At 36.8% G+C, this 24903-nt stretch overlaps 2 protein-coding genes across 7 annotated transcripts in view; both read left to right on the top strand.

Moving 5' to 3' along the window:
- Positions 1-29: 29 nt before the first annotated feature.
- On the top strand, positions 30-4213 carry LOC117211181 (codanin-1). 3 transcript variants are annotated; one of them, XM_033454848.1, is made up of 10 exons: positions 30-234; positions 768-1062; positions 1148-1424; positions 1510-1670; positions 1746-2342; positions 2402-2629; positions 2733-3095; positions 3175-3340; positions 3432-3700; positions 3771-3912. In XM_033454848.1, exons 2-10 carry the CDS (start codon positions 781-783, stop codon positions 3789-3791), a joined length of 2364 nt encoding a protein of 787 aa, XP_033310739.1. In that variant the 5' UTR covers positions 30-234; positions 768-780; the 3' UTR covers positions 3792-3912. The 3 variants fall into 3 exon arrangements, with proteins under 3 accessions (XP_033310739.1, XP_033310737.1, XP_033310738.1); XM_033454846.1 differs by having other exon boundaries at positions 31-234; positions 3792-4213; XM_033454847.1 differs by having other exon boundaries at positions 31-341; positions 3792-4213.
- A 424-nt stretch (positions 4214-4637) lies between these two features.
- Positions 4638-24903, top strand: part of LOC117211185 (latrophilin-like protein LAT-2) — a 75699-nt gene continuing 55433 nt past the window's right edge. The window contains exons 1-3 of one of the 4 annotated variants that reach the window (XM_033454854.1): positions 4638-4694; positions 5254-5648; positions 9585-9782. In XM_033454854.1, coding sequence (XP_033310745.1) covers positions 9604-9782 — 179 coding nt within the window. In that variant the 5' untranslated portion in view covers positions 4638-4694; positions 5254-5648; positions 9585-9603. Of the gene's footprint in view, positions 4695-5055; positions 5147-5253; positions 5649-9571; positions 9783-24903 lie in introns of those variants that run through there. The other 3 variants (XM_033454851.1, XM_033454853.1, XM_033454852.1) reach the window with 3 other exon arrangements.

The raw sequence follows: 24903 nt of genomic DNA, 5'->3' as shown, positions 1-24903 counted from the left end.
GAACACTAAATTGATGTGTTGAATCTTTAAACGCAAGATGGATGCCATTGAATTAGTTTGTGCCGAGACTGTCGAGGCGTATGCATAAGCTGTTACCATCAGCGGTCACAATGTGGAGTGCTACGGCATTAATATATGCATGTTGTAAAATATAGCCTTATGTAAAAATTGTAAAATTTTTATCAACTAACAAATTATGAATGCATGAATCGATATTGTGCGAGTTTTAGTTGTGTTAGTATATTATATTGAAGCATATTTACAGTTTAAACATAACCTATTAGATTTCAAAATTGGTCGACGTTTATTCCATGTACATATTCGGTGATTTAAATAAATGAGTACGTTTAAAAGATTTGTATAGAAATATGTATTTTAAATACAATATAAATATATTTTCTCTTAAACTGTTCACACGATATTTATAATTGTACATGCGATTGTATGTTTACTTAAAGAACTGTTTTTGAAAATTATTTTATACTTGTATAAATAAAATATGTTAACAATTTTATATTATTTATGAAGTTTATATATAAAATACTTTATCTAATAGTTTTTTCATTAGTTGTTATATAACATTTATTTATTCTAATTGTTATATGTTTCTAAAATGTATCAATTAATGTTGAGGCAAATATTTTTATTTCAATATAAATTCTTGAATATAATTGAAAAAATTAAGAAACGATATATGTAAACAATTATCATTTCTTACAAGTAAAAATTCAATTTTTTAAATATATACATTATTTTCTTTTTTGCAGCTACTTATACATAATGGGTGAATTAAATGTATGTTTTCAAATAGATACAGACAATCGTGAAAATTTTCCATCTGCAGCTGCTTTTCAGACATTTAAAAATCAAAGAGATAGTTTTTATGAGATATTTAGGATATGGGAAAAAAACCATTTGGTGCCTGGATGGATATTTCAAATAGCTTTAGGAAGTAAAATAAGAACTATGTTGACATTACACAATGATGCTATAAATTATTATCATTTTGCAAGATTATTTAAGTCGCAACTTTTGATTTCATGTATACAAAATAGGCAACAGGTAAGCTAGATTAATAAAATTATATGTTTAAATATTCTTTATTTTGCTTAGATACTAGTTTTTAGTTTGTTTTTATTATTTTCAGACAGAGGTAGAAGATGATGAAAGTATAAGTGTTTTAAAGACATTGAAAAATGTAAATCCGAAAAAATTGGATCAGCTTCAAAAGAGATTAGTAACTCCACAGCCTTCCAAAAACCAAATTACAGAACCATCTTTCCCTGGAGTACAAGAATTTTTCAAAGACTTTATATTATTTGCTTTTAATCCAATCTTTTATGTTCATCTAGAAAATTGTTTAATCCACGAGATAATGGAATTGAACGATACTCAGTTTAACAATAGTGAAATAGAAGATTCAGGTATTAATATATACATATAGCATTAATGTAAGTTATGTATTTTCATTTATTATTGATATAACTATATTATTTTCTTTTGTAACAGAAACAATAGTTGATGAGCAAACACAACAAAATTTTATTACTTGTGTATCCAGCTTAAGGCTCCTTGCAAAAGTTTTAGGTTTTCTTATATCATTACCATATAGATCAGAATCAAACAATTTTAAAGAGTTGATAGCAACTCAAGTAGAAATTAGAAGCAAAGTAAATAATAAACTTCCTGCTTTATATACTCTTTTATTATTAATAAACGAAATTAACCTTAAGATTTTTATTTAGGTTGTACCAGCAATAAATTTACATGTTTGTCTACATAATGCAATAGCATTAGGAAAATTATCATTAACTGTACCTTGGATTGCAAAATACTTGGCTATGATGGATACTGTGTGTCTTCGTTTACCATATTATAAGCAAATTTTGGAACTTTTATATTATATTTATAAAGCTGTAAATCATTTTGATTTTTCAACATCTGACAGTTTTATTTCTCAACAAACAGCAGTTCTTCTTAAATCTACTTTAAGTTGGTTATTTGAATTACCAAATGTTCCAAAGGATTTGTATTCTATGTGGCAAAAGATATATAAAGTTAGAGAATTGCGAAGTTTGAAACAACCTGATAAATATCATGAGCAAAAATATATGCTATTAGGAGAGCCGACTGTGTCTGTTACATCAACTAAATGTAGTTTAGACAAATTGGACATAATTAATGAAAGAACGTTGCGCATATGTTGTCCATTGGTTGGATTAAACGTATCTGTATCAAATTCTAATACAAATCTAAATAATTATAACTCAAATAAACACATTACACCAGTTTCTAGTCAACTTCACAAATCTGCTAAGAGTGCAGATATAAAGCATTTAGAGGTAAGTTTATCGGTTAGACTTGTTTCATAAGAAAAATTTTAATATATAAATTTCAATAGTTGCAATTGGAAGAGGCATTTTTTGGCGGACAACCAGCATCTACTCGAAAAACTGTTGATTTTGTATCAGAGCGAGTTGCGTCAACTTGTGTGAAACATATATGTAACACTTTGTTAATGGCCTCTAGAGAAACAAATCTGAATATTTTTAGGGAGATTCTGAAAAAAAAGCAAATCGAAAGACAACCTGAGAAATTCGGGGAACAACGTAACGTTACAGATTTTAAGGTAGATTTTCGAATTTTTTATATTCATCGTAATACTACGAAATACTATGATGTTTAAATATATTTTTAAATTACCTAGCTAATTCATATATTATTCCATTTAGGCAATTGTAACAACTGATATGAATACATTGGCTACGAATATGTCTAAAGAACTGAAAGAGCAGTGCGAAATATCTATACCAGGAATTTGTGAATTACGGGTAACTAAATGTATAGAATCTCTTTTAGCGGAAGATTCGTTGACACCTGTGAAAGAAATGTGTGCTAAAATTGCTACGAGATTAGCTATGGAACGTATATATCAATGGATACAATCTCACATAGTGGGTGGCTCATTATTTATAAAAGATATGGAAGTTGAATTAAATAGATTTTTAAGGAATAATGCACCACTTCATCCTATTGAAGAAAAGAAACATAATCCAAATGTTATGAGCCCAACAACTATCACTGATAACTTGAGAGTAATTATTTACATGCTTGATATTTCGTTTAATAGAGTAACATTAAAACTTATTAGTTTTTGTATTATAACTTTTATAGGAACTTATATGGGTTATACTTGATAATGGTGGTGATTCTTTAACAATAATGATTGTTTCGACTATATTAGATAATTTATATCAGACTTTAAATGAAAGAGCTGATTTAGTTGTGGGGCCAGAGAAAGTTTTATATTCTCTTAGTACAGATTTTGCGTTATTTTTAGGTAAGTAAATATTAAGTTATTAATAATATATATGATTCATTATTAATTATTGTCATACTACGAAAAAAATCCTGAACTTTTATATTTGCAGTTGCTTATCGAAGTGATCTGTTTGTTCCAAAAGTTCAAGAAAAATTTATAACAGTATGGGCAATGAATCGTTGTAAAACTTTGGAATCAGATTCGCCTATACATAGAATACTTAGTTCTAGAAACGTTATGCTCTTAGCTCAACCAGAAAAAGAAGAAGTTTGGACAGTGTTTGGAAAATTTATTAATAAATTAATAGAGAAAAATGTTTTAGATATTAACAGTTTTAGCGATCAATGTGTAGCTTTATTTAGGCAGAACTGGCCTGTGGTAAATATTTTATTTTTCTATTACTTATTAAAATAGATTGTGACAATTATCATTTATATCAAGCTATCAGTTTCTGTATTTTTATTTATAGCCTATATTGAAGCATCTATCAAAATGTTTAATGGAAGTTATAACAGATTTCAAAGCATCAGATGAAACAACAGAGAAAGTAAAATATCTACTTGGTTGGATAGCTGAAACGTATAACGAGATAGAGTTTTGCAGTGATTACAATCCCATAGACTGATGTTCTTTTGATCCTTTATACTTATAGCTTCTTCGTGGGCTGATATACTGTATAAATTCTACAATTCTTGTGCATATATGAATGTAAATTATTGTACATTAATTAATCAATTTAGTAGGTGAAAGAAATGTATATTTACGATATACAGTAATTTCGGAAATTGTTATTACGATATGGTTGTAAATCGATATAACGAATTTCAGTTTATTTTAAAGTACATAAATTGCTGAACTTGTAAAACAATACCATAAATTTGAAATCTGGGATTTGATTGATTTTTTATTTAGCAGCACTACTTATTGTTGATCGTACATTAGTTGATCGTTGATTGTACATATGCATTGTACATGTACATATGCACGGATTTCAATTTTTACTTTTAAATGTTACGTTATATACTCGTTTCTGTGTTTGACATCAACTGTTGCATTTTAATGGATAAATGCGTATTTTGTAGTTAACGACGAAATATTAACTTTTCGTATGTACGAAACGTAAAATAAAGAAAAAATTGTTTTTTATATTTTTATTTTTTGATTATAATCCTTGCATTGCCACCTTCCATTCTCCATACTTTTGATAATTGATCTTAGTTACAATTAATCGCGTATCGAGCTACGAGTCCCTTTTTTTCCAAATACTTTTATTCCCCACTATTTCTTCGAGTGTATGCGCAACGTAGGATGCGCGAACGAGTTGAGCGCGAACAAATTTTGTTGCAGTTCTCCGCCGTTGCTCGAGGAGTTTGTACGTATCTTGTTGCTTCGTAATTTTTCATTAAATACTAGTATCGATGATCACGTTGCGTCAATCAGCAACGTGTTTTTTCGAGTGAGCCTGTCATTTTTTATACGTTTGTTAATTATTCTGTAGAACAAAAAAGATGTGTTTTCTTTATACAAATTCGGTCATACTTCAAACGAATATAACTATTTATTTTCATTCATTTCAAATAACAGGTGATATATTGCAATGATTTAGTAATGCATTATCATTTGTCGACTTACATTGTATTATTTTAGACGCGTTAATGTGCAAATAATTAAGAAGAGTAATCGATGACACTGAGAAACGAAATCTTATATTTGTTAATATTTCTCTATGATAGATAAGACCACTATGACACATGAATGTCGGTCGGTAGCTAAACAAAACGAACGTGATATTTTGCAACAGAAGTCGCATCTTTTTTAAAACAGGTAAATATCTAGTGTTTCGCGGGATTTTTCTTCGTTGTACTAAGAATCTAAGATGTCGATAAGAAAAGAGGGAGAAAGGGAAGACGATAAAACGGTGATGTTGACAGGTGGTAGCATCGGAGTAGCTGCGTTCGCGTGTATATTTCGATCGCGTGTATTTACTCATTCGGTGGGTCGCTCGGTGGGTAAAGAAAGGCGATCCTGTGCATCCAGCTCTCGCAAGCGAAAAGAGATTGATCGACCGGTGTCTGAGCGCGAACACGTTCTCGAGGATGCTGCTGCACACGCGGCGCAACGGACGAGTGTCGAACAATGCGGCCTACTCCAGTAACTTTCTTTCCTCCAAGAGCACCCGTTAATTCGAAGGAACACGCGATCTACATTCTTGTAGCACGTGTTTACTGACACGTGGCTCGCTCGAGAGGCTGTCAAACGATCCATGGAATCGCGCAACGTTTGCCCATACTTTTTCATCGAACCAACTATTTCTCCATCTCGTAAGGTAAGTTTCCTCACCGAGTGTTTGTTCTTCAATTGTTTTGATCACGTAATTCTTAATACGTATCAATGAAAGTAACATCTAGCCTTTTCTATATAATACTAATTAAAGGAACACGTTCACTTGAGTGTAAAATTACCGTGAATTGCTTTCGGGAGTAATTTCTCACAAGCGGATACTGCGTCGAGAGCGACTATCTAATCGAATAGTTTATTATCCGATATTATTTATTATTACATTAGCGGAAATAATGAAGAGTAAATATAAAGATAAATTTTTGCGAATGCGTTAAGTACCAGAAAAAAGTGTGCATTGGTGATATTGCAGGCTTGTTTGTAAACTGTAACAAGCGTTCTTGTGAATCGAACTGCAAATCAAAACGATAAGGTCACTACATTTAAATATCGAATCCGCTCGGAAACCGGATAGAAAAATACACGCGAGACACAGTTTTGCTATCGTTGCGGTTATTAACGAGCAGTTTTTTCAAACATCAAACGACTTTGTCTGCGAGCCTTTAACAGCATGCTTCTCCAAGGAATGGAGAATGGAATCTGTTTACGTTCTTTTGACAACTTCACACCATTCGAGAGAAATTTTTTCTCTCATTTTTGGTTTTTAAAGATAAAGATCGAAGTCGGGCGAAAATGTTGCCTTTTCGCCTGTTATACTTGATAGATTAGCTTGGTTGATTAGTAACGGTTACGCGTAGTTATAAATGCTCGCTATTACTGGCAACTTTTGTAAGGGACGGCCGCAATTTGTGGCTGGTGGTGTCGAGCGCCATTTTGATTCACCTCTTTACAGGAAATTACCAGGCCTGTTTCAATTTACCCCTCCCGCGACACGCGAGGCTCCATCACAAATTCAATTTTCCTCAGCAGAACCAGTTGAAAAGAATATTAGTCTGGTTCTACTTCGATCTAAAACCACTCGTATAACATTTTATTTCATTATTTTTATGCAAATATACGAGACTTGTTGTAATCAAAGCCATGGTAATTCCTTAGATCCGTGGTATAAAACGTTATATGATTAATATCTAATTTACGCGTGTACAAGATATCGAGGGTCATAAATCTCAATCGGCGTTCCGCGCTCCCTCGCGCTTCCTATACAAATCATAAATCAAAGCTTCTTATGCTGTTATTATGTATTGGGTTGGCAACTAAGTGATTGCGTATTTTAAATAAGAAGGAAAATTCAACATTTTTGCTTAAAACTTATAACTAATATTTGCTTATAACTTTATTCAATTAGGTATTGTCCGTTTTTGTCGATGACCTTGATATCACATCATCAGCGTCATTAAAAATTTTACCATTTAAGGAGTTCTGCATGGAACGTAATAAACGGTAATCTGAAGACGCAAGGTCAGGGCTATATGGTGGTGGTGACAACACATCCCAATCTAGTTCCAATAATTTTTGATGAGTGACCAAAGATGTGTGAGGCGTTGCATTATCATGATGGAAAACAACACCCTTACGATTTGCCAATACTGGCCGCTTTTCTTGAACTGCATCGCTCAGTTTGGCGAGTCGTTGAACGTACACGTTTCAATTAATCGTTTGGTTTCTTGGCCAAATTTCAAAGTACAGAATTCCTTCATAATTCCATCAAACTGACAGCATAATTTTTTTTTGGTGAATCTCAGCTTTTGGTGTCGTCTGGGCTGGCTCATCTTGCATCACCCACGATCTTTTCCCATTAACGTCGTTATAAACTATCCACTTTTGGTCGCCGGTAATCAGTCGTTTCAGAAATGGATTAATTTCGTTGCGTTTCAGAAGCGAACCGCAGATGCTAATGCGTTGCGTCAAATGAATTTCTTTAAGCTGATGAGGGAGCCACAAATCGAGTTTCTTGACATAGCCGAGCTGTTTTAATTTTTTTTTAATGCATGTATGCTATACATTGAGCTTCATTGCAATCTCACGCATTGTGCTATGACGATCTGAATCGATAATGACCTTGATATGGGTCTCGCCAACTTCAACTGGACGAGCAGATCGTTGAACATTTTTCATTGAAACATCACCAGAACGAAATTTGGCAAACCAATTTTGACAGTGCCTTTCTTTCAAGGCTTCATTCCCATATACGGCACATAACTTGTTGTGTGCTTGGGATGCGTTCTTGTCTTTTCGGAAATAATACAATAAAATATACCTGAAATCCGCGTCTTGCTCTTCCATTTTCAAATTGGGATAAAAAGGAAACTAAATGACTAATCGATACAATTTTTCTACTGAATTAAAGGTGGAAGCCCAAACAACAAGAAAACAATATAGGTTAGGTGCTTTGAACACGTTGACAGAATAAAAGAATGTGCTAAGGCCACCTATTGACAAAATCAGTAATAACTTAGTTGTCAACCCAATAGATGACACGTAGATTACTTCAAAGATTCAGAATTTAAGTAATCGAATAAACACTTTATGTTATGTTTCAAATAAAAACTGTATGTTCAAACGCATAAAAATTATATCGTTGCCCTTTGTGTAGTATGGCAACGTTTCAGTGTTCTTAAACTTATATGTACAATAATGCTGTGCGTAAGTATTTGGACATTTGATGCAATCTAGTCGAAACATTGATATTTTCACTGTATTTCTAACATTATGATAGAAGAATGTTTCTTAACTGTTAATTCTTTACTTCTTGGAATAAATGGGCTGAATTGTATTAAAATTTTTAGAATGTGTTTGGAAGTAGATATTCTAACCATTTAAAAGTCTTAACATCGAACAGATACACTTGAAATCACTAATTAATATCCAAGGCGTATTTTATACATCTGCAATAACGCGGAAGTGTCCAAATGTTAATGCATGGTTGTCTACCTAGATATATTGTACTGTATCTTTAACACGTTGAATGCCACACCAGTTTTACAAGGTTTGAACGTGGCGCCACGATGAATTTCGTTATTATGCGATACATATGATGTTGAAATATTACCCACAAGAAATATGTTACGGAGTATAATCATCATTAATGAATTTATCTCACTGAGGTCACCGGTGACCCCCAGGGCGCTGTAGTGCAATTTCGCTCGATTCAATTATTTTTTGCGATTATCAAATATCTCATACTGTTTCTTCGCGTTGCTAAATAATTGTTCTATGTTGTTGCGTCCCGGGGCCTACCACAAACCATAATCCATCCCTCGGTCATACTTATTCGGACCCGCAACAATCCTAAAGAACCGTCACAAGATTTAGCATTTTTTACTTTACTGTCAAGGCCCTTAATTACCATCAGACATCTTTCAAGTCGAAACGTTCCTTACTGTTATTGTTCGTTAAGGTAAAACACGGAAAAAGCGTGTTTTTCCCATATTCGACAGCCACTGGTAGGGGACGCACATAATAGATGTATGTTTCATGTATAAATAAAACTATTTTTATAAGTTTTATATTGCATTAATTTCGTCACACCATTGTAGTAACAATGGTAACAATAACAAATTTGTAACTATTGATATTTGTTCAAATTATGTATTTCTACTAATCTTGATGCGCCGGTCACCGGTGACCACCACGGCGCCACGGCCAAGTTGAGTGCCGGTCACCGGTGACCTCCACGGCGCCACGGCCAAGTTGGGTGTCGGTCACCGGCGACTTCTACGGCCAAGTTGAGTGTCGGTCACCGGTGACCTCGACGGCCAAGTTGAGTGCCGGTCACCGGTGACCTCGACGGCACCACGACCGAGTTGAATGCCGGTTACCGGTTATCTTCACGGCGCCACGACCAAGTTGAGTGCCGGTCACCGGTGACCTCCACGGCGCCACGGACAAGTTGAATGCCGGTCACCGGTGACCCCATGGCATTCAACGTGTTAAGAAAGAGTTGGAATAACTAGTTACTTGTATCGTAAGTTACTCTGAAGAAAGTGAAAAATAGCATCAATAAATATATAGTGTTCTTGAATAGATGCGAGAGTAACGAAGAAATGGAGACACTTTACACGGGAGCAATCCACGGGTTTCCCCAATCGAACGGTGGACTGTCTAATGGAATATCTACGGGAATTGCCAGCTCGTTCGATCAAGACGGCGTGTTGAGTCTCATCGTCGTTCTGGGCGGAAGCTTGTCTCTGGTTGCTCTAGTCTTTGCCTTCATTACCTATAGGTAAGTCAATTGATATTGCTATTGCCAATAAATAGTCAGCGACATAACAGATTTTTCAAAAAGAGTCAAATAATTGATTGTCATTGTTGTCGATTGGTAACAATGGATACTGTACATTGTTCATATCTTAACACTTAGCCAACCGAATAGGGAAATCTGCCCTCTGTGAAGAACATCGCTGCGTGACCGAACTGGGAGATCTCCCTTTTTGGCTTTAGCAACGCGTTTTCTTTTCTTTTTGTTGTTGTTATTAGTTATTGTTTACCTGGAATTGTTCCCAAATAATTGCGCCACTTTAGTGGTGTTAAAATGAATTAAAAAGCTACACTATCAGTTATGACTAAATGAAGTTATAATCGAACGATACGACACTGTAAAAAAATATTAAAATGCATTATGAATTTTTACGTTCAAATCGCGTTATTTATCTTTGGTCATCTTTAATGTTTTCAATTTTGCCTATATTTTTGTATACTTTTAATATATATTAATAATAATTTAATAATAATTTAATTTGATGTTTTGTATAAACGATATGTGAAATCGTTAAATAAAATCATTACCGCAAATATAATTAACCACTTAAATCATTTTTACACTTGTTTATTTTTTAAGTAGCGAATATTAGTCCTCGATACTTGGAAAAATGCGCGGTTGGCTAAGTGTTAAAGGAAGATTTCGACAAATCCAAGTTATTATTTTCTTATACTAATAAATTACACTATAATACAAGATAATTAATAATATAACATATATTATAATATAATATAAATAATATAATACAAGAAGTTATACCAAATTATCATTTTCCAATCGGATTAACATGCTTGAAGCGTATTTGGCTTTGTGAACAGTTAACAATAAGATTAGGGAAGCTGATATAAACTTTATAATCAGGTATTCGCTATCGGAAATTGGATGGAAATGAAAAGGCGCAGTTTCTTTCTTTCTTTCTTTCTTTTTCGATGTTGGTTATCGATATCCTGAAACCCGATGAGATAAAATAAAAACTTGAGAAAATGTTGATCATGTTGAAGTATCGTAATCGATTTGATTTTAATAAATCGACGTTTGCACTATAACAGCGCATGAAAAATAAAACCAGATTACTATTTATTAGAAAGTAGTTTTTTTCCTATAAGCGAACATGCTTATTATTCAAGAATCGTACTGTGTTGTTAAATTGCACGGGATGCTTTAACAATTTAAATGCAATGCTGTTTCCGCGCCACTGAAATTCCAATTATCAGACAGATAAAATTTAACAAACGAAAAGAATCGAAGTTCTTTTTGAAAATCTTTCCACGTTATTTATTCCCTCTAATTTATCACTCGTTTAGTCATTACGTATAAAGTAGTCTAGTATCGTGGTCGAATAGCCTATGAGATATCGCGTGAACCATAAACAATGTCACAAGAAAGCCGAAGTGCCATCTATGTATCGTCGGTCCTTCAATCTAACAGTTACGCGGCAAAAGGCCTACGTGACTCTGGCCACGAACGGTTGCGGAACACGTGCGTGGTGGGGCTATGAGAAAAAACGAAGAGATGCTAAGGGAAGAAGATGAATTAACAGTCAGTGTGAGTTGAGAAGTCAGAGAGCGTGCATTGTGTTATCGAGAGAGTGTTGCTAGTGTTGTCAAGAGAGTGTTGCTAGTGTTGTCGAGAGAGTGCGGTCTGCGAGAGAGAGAGCGTTGGAACCGTAGTAACGAGAGTTGTAGATTAACTATTTAGTTGTCTTAGTTGTGGCACGTTATTGTATTTAGTTCACGTTAAATAACCATCGTTTCCTGTTTAACCAACACCTGTTTAATCCATGTTTAAATCAAATAATAATAAGATTCTACAGTAGCGAACGAAGAAACAGACAAAGTTATTTAATGATCGTAAAACGAAGAAGAAGCGCGTCCAGTCGGTTTGAAATCCAATTACAGATAGTTACGGTAATATAAAACCGCCTTTGTTCTATTTCACTTCCTCTTTCAATCTACTTTCCATTGTGTTTCGATAGTCCGATAAATTTCAAAACCCTTTCGAAATAACACCAATCGCCTTTCTTTCTAAAAATCGTTCGCTCCTGTCGAATGTATCAAAAACATCGGTTTTGTTTCAACTTTGTTAGTTTCCATATTTCCTCCCTCGATATCACGTATTTATTTCGATCCAGCGAATTTATCTCACAGCAGTCAAAACCATCGGCATCGATTCCTCAGGCTATGTATTGCGAAATTTTTCGGACCGTTGTACGTTGAATTTTGTCTTGTCTGTTATTCTTTGTATTAGAATTTTGTCGACGCTCAAAACCAACAATTTCGCACAAGATTATTTCAAATATACAAAGTGGTTGGTAACTGGTGGTGCAAGCGGAAAGGGGGTGATTCTACGCGAAAAAAGAAGTCGAAAATATAGAATAAAATATTTTTTTTTTCAAATTTTTCCTTCGAGACGACGATCTACAGTGAGATATGTTATAACGTATCGCGCGCGTACCGAACGAAAATTCAAAGTCGATTTTCTCGAAAACAAAGCCTCGAACGAAAAATTTTTATTCTATATTTTCGACTTCTTTTTTCGCGTAGAATCACCCCCTCTCCGCTTGTACCACCAGTTACCAACCACCCTGTATATCATTAATTTCATTTCAACTTCGATCGCGCGTTTAAAATAAAACGATCATTGCGATGTATTGAAAATATTGAGTTGGCAACTAAGTGATTGCGGATTTGGTCATTAGGTTGTAATGACAAATTCCGCAATCACTTAGTTGCCAATTCAATAGGTTAAGTTAAAAACGAGTGCACGTTTAACGAAAACGTTACACGAAATACACAATCTATGTGCGATCGATAATGAATCTGATCGAAAGTACTTTTTCTTTTTGTATTTCTCTTTTGCAAATTGTTTTCACAAAATTGCTTTGTTATATGAAAGTATGCTTTTTAAAAATCATTTACATTTTCAATCTGTTACTGACAATTTATAACAAAAATTATTTTATGAAATAGGCCGTAATTCTATAAAAATAGCAAAATGACACATAGGTGTAAAGAAAATGGAAGTCAAAGTGAATTATTGTTTGATGATTTATCTGATGCAGCAAATAACACTTGCGACGAAAATGAATTCACTGATAGCAGCAATATTCCTGAACTAATTGATGTGATTAGACGTAGAAGAAGACTGAATAAAAAATATAATACCAAACGCAAATTAAAAACGTGCATATATGCATCCTATTGCTTGCTGCGCATGCGTTAAAAAATCTGCAGGCCCTGGGAACGCGTTGAGCGCGCAGAGCGCTGTACGCAGTGTGTTAAGAAAGGGAATTATCTGGAAGAATACAGAAGTTTGTTCTTGTGAGTAGCGGTTTTTTCGCTGTTCGTGTTAAGAGGCATTTAAGAGATTGTCCTGAGATTTTCGTTAGAAACTTGAAGTAAATTACATAGAATATACTAGTTTGTCAACTAAGTGATTGCGGATTTTGTCATTAGGTGGTATATTGGTGTGGCAACTAAGTGATTGGTGATTGACACCAATACTATAAGCGAAAATAACTGAGTTTTTACCCGCGAAGAAAGTAGAGTGAAAGAAATTTTAGCTAAATTGACAGCTAGGGCGATAGATTTTCACGTAAGTTGCGAAATATTTCATCTTCGTTGAGTATTGCATGATAACGCAATTGACTTGTAATTAATCGCAAGGGAACGAGAGTTGGTTAGATATCGGAGAAATTCGCGGCAAACCGCAATGTCACTTCGACGCTTAATCATCTGATGGTATGGGGATCGATTCAGACATTTTCTCCGAAGTATCAATCGCAATTAGTAGCAAAGCGTTTCGAGCGTAACCTTTAACAAGAACGTGCATACGATGCAAAGGTCGTACAATGAGAAAAAAGAATCAACGAAAGCAAACCCATTGATGTGTTAAACGTGGAAAACGAGGCACTGCATTCTGGCGAAGCAATTGCGATTCAATAAGTTTCGTTGGGTACGTTGTTGCCTGTCATTGAATTACATATGTGTTGAACTGTAACAAACTGCAGCAGCTCGATTGTTTTCGAACAATCGCAACACATTTGATAACTGTTTCGCCTGATTTTTTATTTTATCGTAAATTGCATGGAAGAATTAACCGTTTGCACTCGACAGCCCTTTCGGTTGCGTGTAACTCGAGGTGATTTGCAATGTGATATGTGATGAGCGTCTTGTGGGTAATATAAAATGATTTTATACAAAAATTAATTTAAAAAAAATTGTATTTTAATAATCTATATATATTTGCATCTTTGAACATATCACTTTTTAATATTTTTTCTGTATTTTTTTATGATAATTTATAAAACATCTGCATAAGTTGTTTCGTGTCTTTCTCCTGCTTTTTTTCGGTAAGAAAACACCTTACAGTACTTTTTTCTTCCTGTTAAAATTACATGCAGCTTTCCATTTAACCGAATTTCAACACAGTTAGCAGTCGATGTGGAAGCGCGAGCTTGTGGCTGTCAAATATTTCCTCCCAACTGGTCTACTGAAGTTTTTATAAATCGCAGGTGGTTAAGTGGCCTTTCGTTCTTTTGCTTTTTTACAGAGTGTATGAATTAATTAAACAAATTTCCAAATCCAAATAAAGAGTTAAGGAATCTATTTACGAACCAATACTGCGCTCTGAGGAAATAGCCTTTCGAGTGTAAAGGGTTAATGGTTATAACAATTAAAAAGATCGATAGTATAGGAATTTTTTATTTATTTAGAAATATTGGAAATTAGGGTTTCCAATGATTTCTATCCTATATGATAAGTTTATTGATCGATAGATCTATTTACAATGGATTAAACAGGAAACGGTGGTTATTTAACGTGAACTAAGTACAGTAATGTGCTATAACTAAAACAACTAAATAGTTAATTCACGACTCACAGTTAATAGTTTATAACTCGTAATAACTCGGCAATTCAACTCACTACTATTCCACTCCAATCTCGCAACTCGACTCCCCACCACTCGACTCCCCACCACTCGACTCCCCACCACTCGACTCCCCACTCACGACTATTCCACTTGACTCTCTATAATAAGGAGCTGTTTTAGAAATTCGAGAAGTGTCAGGTGCAATGTTGCGTTCTTCGGAATCCACAGTTATCTATTCTCTACTTACAGTAAATGGCGAGTTCGCTAGCTACGCTCGTAAAAGGCGTATGCGGTAGTAACGTGTCGCGAGTTCGAAACCATTCCTGGGCATATTTGCAAAGGTGGAAAATTTCATAATTGGATGTTCAAGTAAAACAATGTAAATAAACTTTAATAAATCTTATTTATTACTCAACTTTTAATATTTCTTTTTCCTATGATATACAGTGTAACAATCACCTACGTGTAATGGTACACAATAGCTTTTGCAAATATATCTAGTTTCGTTGCGTTTTCCTTTTGAACAGCATACACTACACGCTCTAGTCGGATTTGTTTCTCTGCCAGTGATTATTTTTTCTAACACGTGGTCTCTTAGTTGTCTGGAAAGCCTGAGGGGTGCATTATTATAATAAGGAGCTGTTTTTGAAATTCGATAAGTGTCAGTGCAATGCTGCGTTCTTTGGAATCCACAGTTATATATTCTCTAGAGACTTGTAGTAGACGGCGGGTTCGCTAGCTACGCTCGTAAAGGGCGTATGCGGTAGTAGCGTGTCGCGAGTTCGAAACCATTCCTGGGCATATTTGCAACGGTGGAAAGCCAAATATCTTCTAGAAGTAATATACAACGGGCAAGTGGGTTTCCCCCCTGCCTATCATGTTAGTAGTACTTCCTAGAGTGCTTGGCAAGTACCCCCAGTTTTGAGTCACTTGCGCTGACTAACCAGCCCCGCCCGTGGGGTTTTAGCCGGTAAAAATCCGGCACCCTTGTCCCCGCCCCGTGCGATGAGATAAGGTGTCTATGAAGATTTCCCCACGCAAAAAAAAAAAAAAAATTTTTTTTGCAACCAACGCCCTAGCCGCGCTGAGTGCACTCGTTCCCGTCAGTTTTCAGGACAGAAAAAAATAAAAAAAATTCATAAAAAAGCTCCGCTCCCCAGCGGCTTAAACCCAAAAATTGTATTATACAAAGAAAAATGTAAGGCGCCGACACATAATACAGCATGGCTATGTCGTACCGTTGCGTATCGGTACCTTTGCCTAAGATACCATTATATAAATTCACCGTTTATTGTGAACACCATAATGTATTTATAATTGTATATTGGGTTTAAATAAACATTTAAAAAAAAAAAACAAGCTACGTCGTACCGCCGCGTATCGGTCACGAAAGTTAAGCAGCGCCGGGCACGGATAGTATTTGGATGGGTATCGTCTGTGAACTCCGTGTGGCGTTGGTGAAGCGCGCTGGCGCTCCCCCCCCCCGTGGGGTTCGGGCTTGGGCGCTGGCGGCTCAGCGCCACGGGGCCGCCAAGCAGTCCGGTAGGGGAACCGGGCTGCCTGGTATGGCGGCTCCGGCGACGAGACGCGGTGTGACAATGGTCACACACCGCTACATCAGCGGCGGTATTAGGTGCACGGGGGAGGTCCCGTTGCGACGCTCACACCGCTTCCCGGACCTCTCGCGATCGCAGCCGGGACGGTTATCGTGGAGGTTTTAGTCGGTTGGAGTCCGACACTACCACGCCGCTTTCCCCAGAAGCGGCCTGGCGTCCGTGCAGATTTCCTCCACGTAAACATAAAAAAAAAGCTACTTGCAGTAGAAATTTGTTGTATCTTATTTTATTTTCTGGCAGATAGGTGCAGTACATTTTATATGCATCCAGCAAGGCGCAGTTTATCGGAAAAGATGTTAACTTTTTAGACCACTTTAAAGTTTTTCTTAAAATACTGCTGTTCGCTAAATACTGATTTGCACGATCTACCCCTTTTCATGTGCTTATTGTATTGTAATATTCACGTAGGTTTAATAATATTTTGGTGGCCTAATATCAGATTCACTATCTTCTGATACAGTATCATTTTCCAAGTCACTACAATTTGATTCAAATCACTCGGACAATCTGATAAAGCATCGGCGTATAATTTATTGAAAGATTCTTCATTGGTACGTTCCGTCATCGTTGACATTTTTTTTACAACAGAGGATGCAACTTGACTGGTCTTGTAAGCGAGAGACACAGCTTGAGGTATGCTGATCAACAATTGCTCCGTATCATCTCCAACAGCGCACTGAGAAAACGACGCTGATACGGAAAAAAAGCGCATTACGAGTTTATTCGTGGCCGGTCGGTAACATTTGGCCATGCAAACACGAGTTAACTCATGACCGGTCAACAATGTGTTAACCAGAATGAAATGAAATTCCGTTATCTACTTTGTATTAATTTGGCGAAGCGAGACTGCCCGAACATATATTCCGATCTATCGAGGTAGCATGTTCACAATCCATCGTACAATTGATCTTGATACCTGGCAATATAGAAATTGATCGATAGTTGGCAGCACGCGAGCAAGCAATTTGATAATCACGTGGCAGTTCTGCTCTCGCCATTTGTCAAGCGCGGGGTCATTTACGCTGACGCCTATGCGAGTTTCTTCTTTCATAGGGTAGGTCGTTGAAGAAGTATCCATCAATTTATCATTTATCATTATCAGCGATTGTGAAATGGTATAGCAAGGTAAGGATTACAGTTAGAATTACAGCGATCATTTTTTAACGCAAAATACAATGGAAAATAAATTCCGGTTTTAACGATAATGTCTCTGAGGACGTCTATGTTGAAATACAGGCCGAATAAATACAAGCTACAACAGAAATGGAAATAACCCTGCAACCTGTTGTACGTCTAGTTCCGATAGACAATCGTCTTAGGGACACTGTGAGCTATGTAGAACTATCAACGTGTATAATACGACTATTCAACTCGACTTCTCTCATTCGACTCCCCACTCACGACTATTCCACTCCAATCTCGCAACTCCACTCCTCACCACTCGACTCCCCATTCACGACTATTCCACTCGACTCTCCACTCACAACTTGACTCCTCACAACTCGACTCTCCAATCACCACTCTCACAACTCGACTCTCCAATCACCACTCTCACAACTCGACTCTCCAATCACCACTCTCACAACTCGACTCTCCACCACTCGACTCCCCACTCACGACTATTCCACTCGACTCTCCACTCACAACTTGACTCCTCACAATTTGACTCTCCATTCACGACTCGGACAACATGACTCCCCACTTGCGACTTAACTCCTTACAACTCGATTCTCCAGATAACGACTGCCAGATAACGATCACCCGGTAACAACTCCCAGGCCCTTTCCCGCCGTATTGTTTGTTTCACCCGATATTTCTTAGGCCATTTGTCCACGCTACTACAATCGCTAAGAGTAGCGATTTTCGTGCGAGAATTCTAATTAGAAGTCTGCTGCAATTTTTTAAGTAGGATCATTTATAACAACCTTCAAATTTACAAACACGAATGTAGGCAAAAAATCGCACATGTAAGTTTGCGTTGAGGGTGTACAAGCACAGGACTGCTGTAGTTTCTCTATCATGTACTGCGAGATGGTATTACCGACTTCAATGTAAAGAAAATGCAGACAAGCTTGAGTAACGAGTACACGTACTCAGTACTCCCTTCGTGTCTAAAGTAATCTATCATGAATAATATAATCGACTAATGGCACCATGAAGCGCGCTACGTAAATTTGGGGAAGCCGGAGAAACTTCTTATCGCTGGGGAAGTGTCAAGGTAACTTGCAAACTAGGAACGATCGCTTTTCCAATCGATATCTTGTAAATTTTTCCAGTTAATTAACGTACGTGATGTCTCTTAATACGTGATATATAATATATATAATGCTTAATAAAAATAATATATATAATAACGTAATAAGTAAGTAATAGGAGCACGGATGAAAAATGTGAAAATAAAAATAAAAATCGTTCGTATGTGACGAGTATGTGTAACAGTAGTCTAAAACACGTGTATTTAAATTGATCAATTCGGCGAGTAGACGATTGGCAATATCTAGTCGAAAGTCTTGTTGCGTGTAATTTATGATAGATGATGGCTTCTAGCTTTGTCGTATTGCGACGTTAATGCACAGCCGATGCCATTCGATGCCTATTATTCACGCTTCCCCTTCCGTATAATCGCGATTGAACGCCAGACGATGTTGATAATCCGGCAAATTTCCAAACGAGCGGCCATATAATTCATACGGGGACATTGTTCCGCGCAGCTACCCCCAATCCCCTCGATTGTTCGTTTATTTGCCACGTTCAATGCGAAAGAACGTCCATTTTCGTTTACGTCTCCATCTATTTGGTCGAACCGAGCCAAGACCCGTTCAAATTACTTATCCCAGTTCTTCGTCAGCCTTGTTACCTTCGTGGCGATCGTATTGTCTTGACAACTAAGTAATTTCGGATTTTGTCAATAGGTGGTACTGACAAAATCCGTAATCGCTCAGTTGCCAACCCAATATTTTCCTCATAATTAGTGCCACGTAATTTCTTGGGAATGTGTAGAATAGTAGCACACTGGGAGAACCAGTAAAGGAGTTCGATTAGATTTTTATAAAAAGCGTGGATCGAGTTTGGATTATCTTTGCATTACATTTCAATTAGTGTGAACACAATGCATATGAGCTGTGTCGTATATGGGTCGTGTTAGCTGGGTTATTTTAAAATTCAAAGAAAAAGCGTTCCGGTGTGTTACTTGAAATACCCGTGGGAACAAAAAGAGCTCGGGTTAAGTGTACTTTATCACGCTGCATACGTCATAAAAATCTGGAACGCAGTCGCAGAGTGCAGCGGAGTGAAAAGAAATGTCGGTTAGGTTCTTCATCCTCGGAATCAACAGCCTTGGTTTCCTTCATTCTCTACAACCATTCTGTTCTTTAATTCGTTCGATCATTCTTTCATTTGGGTCTTAACTGTTCGCGCAGTTGCTTTCTCACCATGTATATGTATAATACTGCATTCGTATGCGTGTGCACACACATATCGATATAATAGTATAATAATTAGTTTCATTTTTTTTCAACAGAATCTTGATATCGCGAAAATTGGGTTACATTAAACAAAAAATTACGTTAAACAGTATTGGCGTTAGAGTGAATTGCTAGAGTGGCCTGTAATTAAGTGGATCCTGTAGTGTGAGACAGCGGGTGAGAAGGGGTAAATAGCGAGGATCGTTTAACTTGATTTTCGCGTTATCCTTAACGAAGTTAAAGTCGCTCTCACGTTCTATGGTCCGCTCTCGTTACCTATACGCGATAGAATCGGTTGTCTGACCTGCGCAAAATTCCATTTCTTTGTTCCAAGGATGTCAATTGGAATTTTACACGAATGCCAGGTTCTTACTATTGGGTTGGCAACTAAGTGTTTGCGGATTTTGTCAATAGGTGGTATTACAAAATCCGTACATTATGGAGTAACGTGGAGAAAGGAAAAGAAATTAGAACTTGAGCATGAAGATATTAATATAAGAAAGGATCTCGTTGTTCGTGCCTGAAATGAATTAATAAAGCGAACGTGAAAAACAGTATACAGAGCGTCGAAACGTCAACTTTCGTTTGGCTCAGATAACACAGTTAGGTTTCGAGTTCACTTACACATTTTAGGATTAGTGAAACATGATATGTTTCTATTTTGAAGTTTCAAATTTCTTTCTCGCTACAGTATCTTCGTTAAGACAATATTTTCTATCGTTTAGGAATCGATTTACAATAGCTACTGGTGTGGTTATTTATTTAATTTGCTGGTACATTTAATTGTGATGTATTGGGTCGACAACTAAGTGATTGCGGATTTTGTCAATGCCACCTATTGACAAAATCCGGAATCACTTAGTTGTCAACTCAATAGATCTGGCTGATAATAAAATCCATTATTATGTTAGTATGTAATGTTAATTGTTGCGTACGATAACTTCGTACCGCTTTTTCTTCCATTATTAAAATTAAATTCCATTTATCGTTACTATCTATAGCGCTGCCGTCAACTTGCAAACCTAATCCTCGTGTAATTTCCATTTCTGCAATTTGATAGAGCAACGATAAGAAATACCACCTATTGACAAAATCCGCAATCATTTAGTTGCCAACCCAATATTACGCGTATCCTAATCCTAAAAAAAAGGAGGTTATATTTTCCAAGGGTGGAACCATGAAATCGGCTATAGAAGATGAAAAATGGAAGACTAGAAAAATGAGATCGATCGGCGTACGTATTGGTTTATGTCGCGTTGTGTAAATATAATTTCATTTATGCAATTATCTATCTGGAAGTAGGATAATTAAAGCTAGCTATCATACGATATTACGGTAACGATACTACAGCGTTGCCATATGTTGCCTTTCAATTTGCCAATTTGTGTACAATATAACTATATTTAACACATTGTTGACCGGCAATTGTACTGAGAATTTATCTCATGTCAACAGATATTATTTCATAATTGGATGTGCAAGTAAAACAATGTAAATAAACTTTAATAAAATTTATTTGTTATTCAACTTTTAATATTTCTTTTTTCTATGATATACAGTGTAACAATCACCTACGTGTAATGGTACACAATAGCTTTTGCAAATATATCTAGTTTCGTTGCGTTTTCCTTTTGAACAGCATACACTACACGCTCTAGTCGGATTTGTTTCTCTGCCAGTGATTATTTTTTCTAACACGTGGTCTCTTAGTTGTCTGGAAAGCCTGAGGGGTGCATTATTATAATAAGGAGCTGTTTTTGAAATTCGATAAGTGTCAGTGCAATGCTGCGTTCTTTGGAATCCACAGTTATATATTCTCTAGAGACTTATAGTAGACGGCGGGTTCGCTAGCTACGCTCGTAAAGGGCGTATGCGGTAGTAGCGTGTCGCGAGTTCGAAACCATTCCTGGGCATATTTGCAATGGTGGAAAGCCAAATATCTTCTAGAAGTAATATACAACGGGCAAGTGGGTTCCCCCCTGCCTATCATGTTAGTAGTACTTCCTAGAGTGCTTGGCAAGTACCCCCAGTTTTGAGTCACTTGCGCTGACTAACCAGCCCCGCCCGTGGGGTTTTAGCCGGTAAAAATCCGGCACCCTTGTCTCCGCCCCGTGCGATAAGATAAGGTGTCTATGAAGATTTCCCCACGCAAAAAAAAAAAAAAAATTTTTTTTGCAACCAACGCCCTAACCGCGCTGAGTGCACTCGTTCCCGTCAGTTTTCAGGACAGAAAAAAATAAAAAAAATTCATAAAAAAGCTCCGCTCCCCAGCGGCTTAAACCCAAAAATTGTATTATACAAAGAAAAATGTAAGGCGCCGACACATAATACAGCATGGCTATGTCGTACCGTTGCGTATCGGTACCTTTGCCTAAGATACCATTATATAAATTCACCGTTTATTGTGAACACCATAATGTATTTATAATTGTATATTGGGTTTAAATAAACATTTAAAAAAAAAAAAGCTACGTCGTACCGCCGCGTATCGGTCACGAAAGTTAAGCAGCGCCGGGCACGGATAATATTTGGATGGGTATCGTCTGTGAACTCCGTGTGGCGTTGGTGAGGCGCGCTGGGCCCCCCCCCCCCCGTGGGGTTCGGGCTTGGGCGCTGGCGGCTCAGCGCCACGGGGCCGCCAAGCAGTCCGGTAGGGGAACCGGGCTGCCTGGTATGGCGGCTCCGGCGACGAGACGCGGTGTGACAATGGTCACACACCGCTCCATCAGCGGCGGTATTAGGTGCGCGGGAGAGGTCCCGTTGCGACGCTCACACCGGTTCCCGGACCTCTCGCGATCGCAGCCGGGACGGTTATCGTGGAGGTTTTAGTCGGTTGGAGTCCGACACTACCACGCCGCTTTCCCCAGAAGCGGCCTGGCGTCCGTGCAGATTTCCTCCACGTAAACATAAAAAAAGCTACTTGCAGTAGAAATTTGTTGTATCTTATTTTATTTTCTGGCAGATAGGTGCAGTACATTTTATGTGCATCGAGCAAGGCGCAGTTTATCGGAAAAGATGTTAACTTTTTAGACCACTTTAAAGTTTTTCTTAAAATACTGCTGTTCGCTAAATACTGATTTGCACGATCTACCCCTTTTCATGTGCTTATTGTATTGTAATATTCACGTAGGTTTAATAATATTTTGGTGGCCTAATATCAGATTCACTATCTTCTGATACAGTATCATTTTCCAAGTCATTACAATTTGATTCAAATCACTCGGACAATCTGATAAAGCATCGGCGTATAATTCATTGAAAGATTCTTCATTGGTACGTTCCGTCATCATTGACATTTTTTTTACAACAGAGGATGCAACTTGACTGGTCTTGTAAGCGAGAGACACAGCTTGAGGTATGCTGACCAACAATTGCTCCGTATCATCGCCAACAGCGCACTGAGAAAACGACGCTGATACGGAAAAAAAGCGCATTACGAGTTTATTCGTGGCCGGTCGGTAACATTTAGCCATGAAAACACAAGTTAACTCATGACCGGTCAACAATGTGTTAACCAGAATGAAATGAAATTGGGTTATCTACTTTGTATTAATTTGGCGAAGCGAGACTGCCCGAACATATATTCCGATCTATCGAGGTAGCATGTTCACAATCCATCGTACAATTGATCTTGATACCTGGCAATATAGAAATTGATCGATAGTTGGCAGCACGCGAGCAAGCAATTTGATAATCACGTGGCAGTTCTGCTCGTGCCATTTGTCAAGCGCGGGGTCATTTACGCTGACGCCTATGCGAGTTTCTTCTTTCATAGGGTAGGTCGTTGAAGAAGTATCCATCAATTTATCATTTATCATTATCGGCGATTGTGAAATGGCATAGCAAGGTAAGGATTACAGTTAGAATTACAGCGATCATTTTTTAACGCAAAATACAATGGAAAATAAATTCCGGTTTTAACGATAATGTCTCTGAGGACGTCTATATTGAAATACAGGCCGAATAAATACAAGCTACAACAGAAATGGAAATAACCCTGCAACCTGTTGTACGTCTAGGTCCGATAGACAATCGTCTTAGGGACACTGTGAACTATTTAGAACTATCAACGTGAATAATACGTTTGCGTTTTAATTTAGTTTAGTAATTGACTAAGCTTCGAATTGCTTAATAATTATTGTTGCAGCCTTTGCCTAAGAATGAGTTGTAAAAAAGAAACCGAGAAAATGATAATTCGCGGTTTTAAATATTGGGTTGGCAACTAAGTGATTGCGGATTTTGTCATTACCGCTTAATGATAAAATCCGTTGCCAACCTAACCCAATATAAAACCCAACCTAATATAGTTGCCAACCCAATATAAAAATATTAAAACTATGAAAACGTTGGTGAGGATTCGTAAAGTCTATCCGCGTTCTGTAAGTAGTTTTTGTAGAGGTTTTTATTTTAGTTTGACGAAAGAACGAAGGTGTCGCGATAGACACGGTTAATTAACCAAACATTTGCATAACTCGAATTAAAAATTAGAATCTAGCGATCGATCAACGCTGTGCTATCCAATAATGAATAATTATGCTTGTCATGTTCGCGGATTAATCCCGCTTCGTTATTCCGTAATATATTACTCATTCACGAGCGGATGCTTCACGAGTTAATTAAATTCTTATCGTAATTATATGAATGATAATGCGAGATTGCAATAATTTTCATCGAGATTCTTTGATCTATGTAAATCTCCCATCTAACGATTCGTTCTTCACATCGATTAATTATACTTATCTACTTAACCTAATTTTACTTGGGTTGTGACAACACATCCCAATCTAGTCCTAATAATTTTTGGCACATAACTTGTTGTGTGCTTGGGATGCGTTCTTGTCTTTTCGGAAATAATACAATAAAATATGCCTGAAATCCGCGTCTTGGTCTTCCATTTTCAAATTGGGATAAAAACGAAACTAAATGACTAATCGATACAATTTTTCCACTGAATTAAAGGTGGAAGTCCAAACAACAAGAAAACAATATAGATTAGGTGCTTTGAACACGTTGACAAAACAAAAGAATGTGCTAAGGCCACCTATTGACAAAATCCACAATCATTTAGTAGCCAACCCAATACTTGAATAAACCTACATAGTACACCTGCGTCGTGATAATTTTACGAATGTC

The sequence above is a fragment of the Bombus bifarius genome, unplaced genomic scaffold (assembly GCF_011952205.1).
Source record: "Bombus bifarius isolate JDL3187 unplaced genomic scaffold, Bbif_JDL3187 scf7180000008218, whole genome shotgun sequence".
Taxonomy (NCBI): Eukaryota; Metazoa; Arthropoda; class Insecta; order Hymenoptera; family Apidae; genus Bombus; species Bombus bifarius.
Note: the sequence above shows the minus strand (reverse complement) of the source record. Positions and strands in the feature narration are given on the sequence as shown.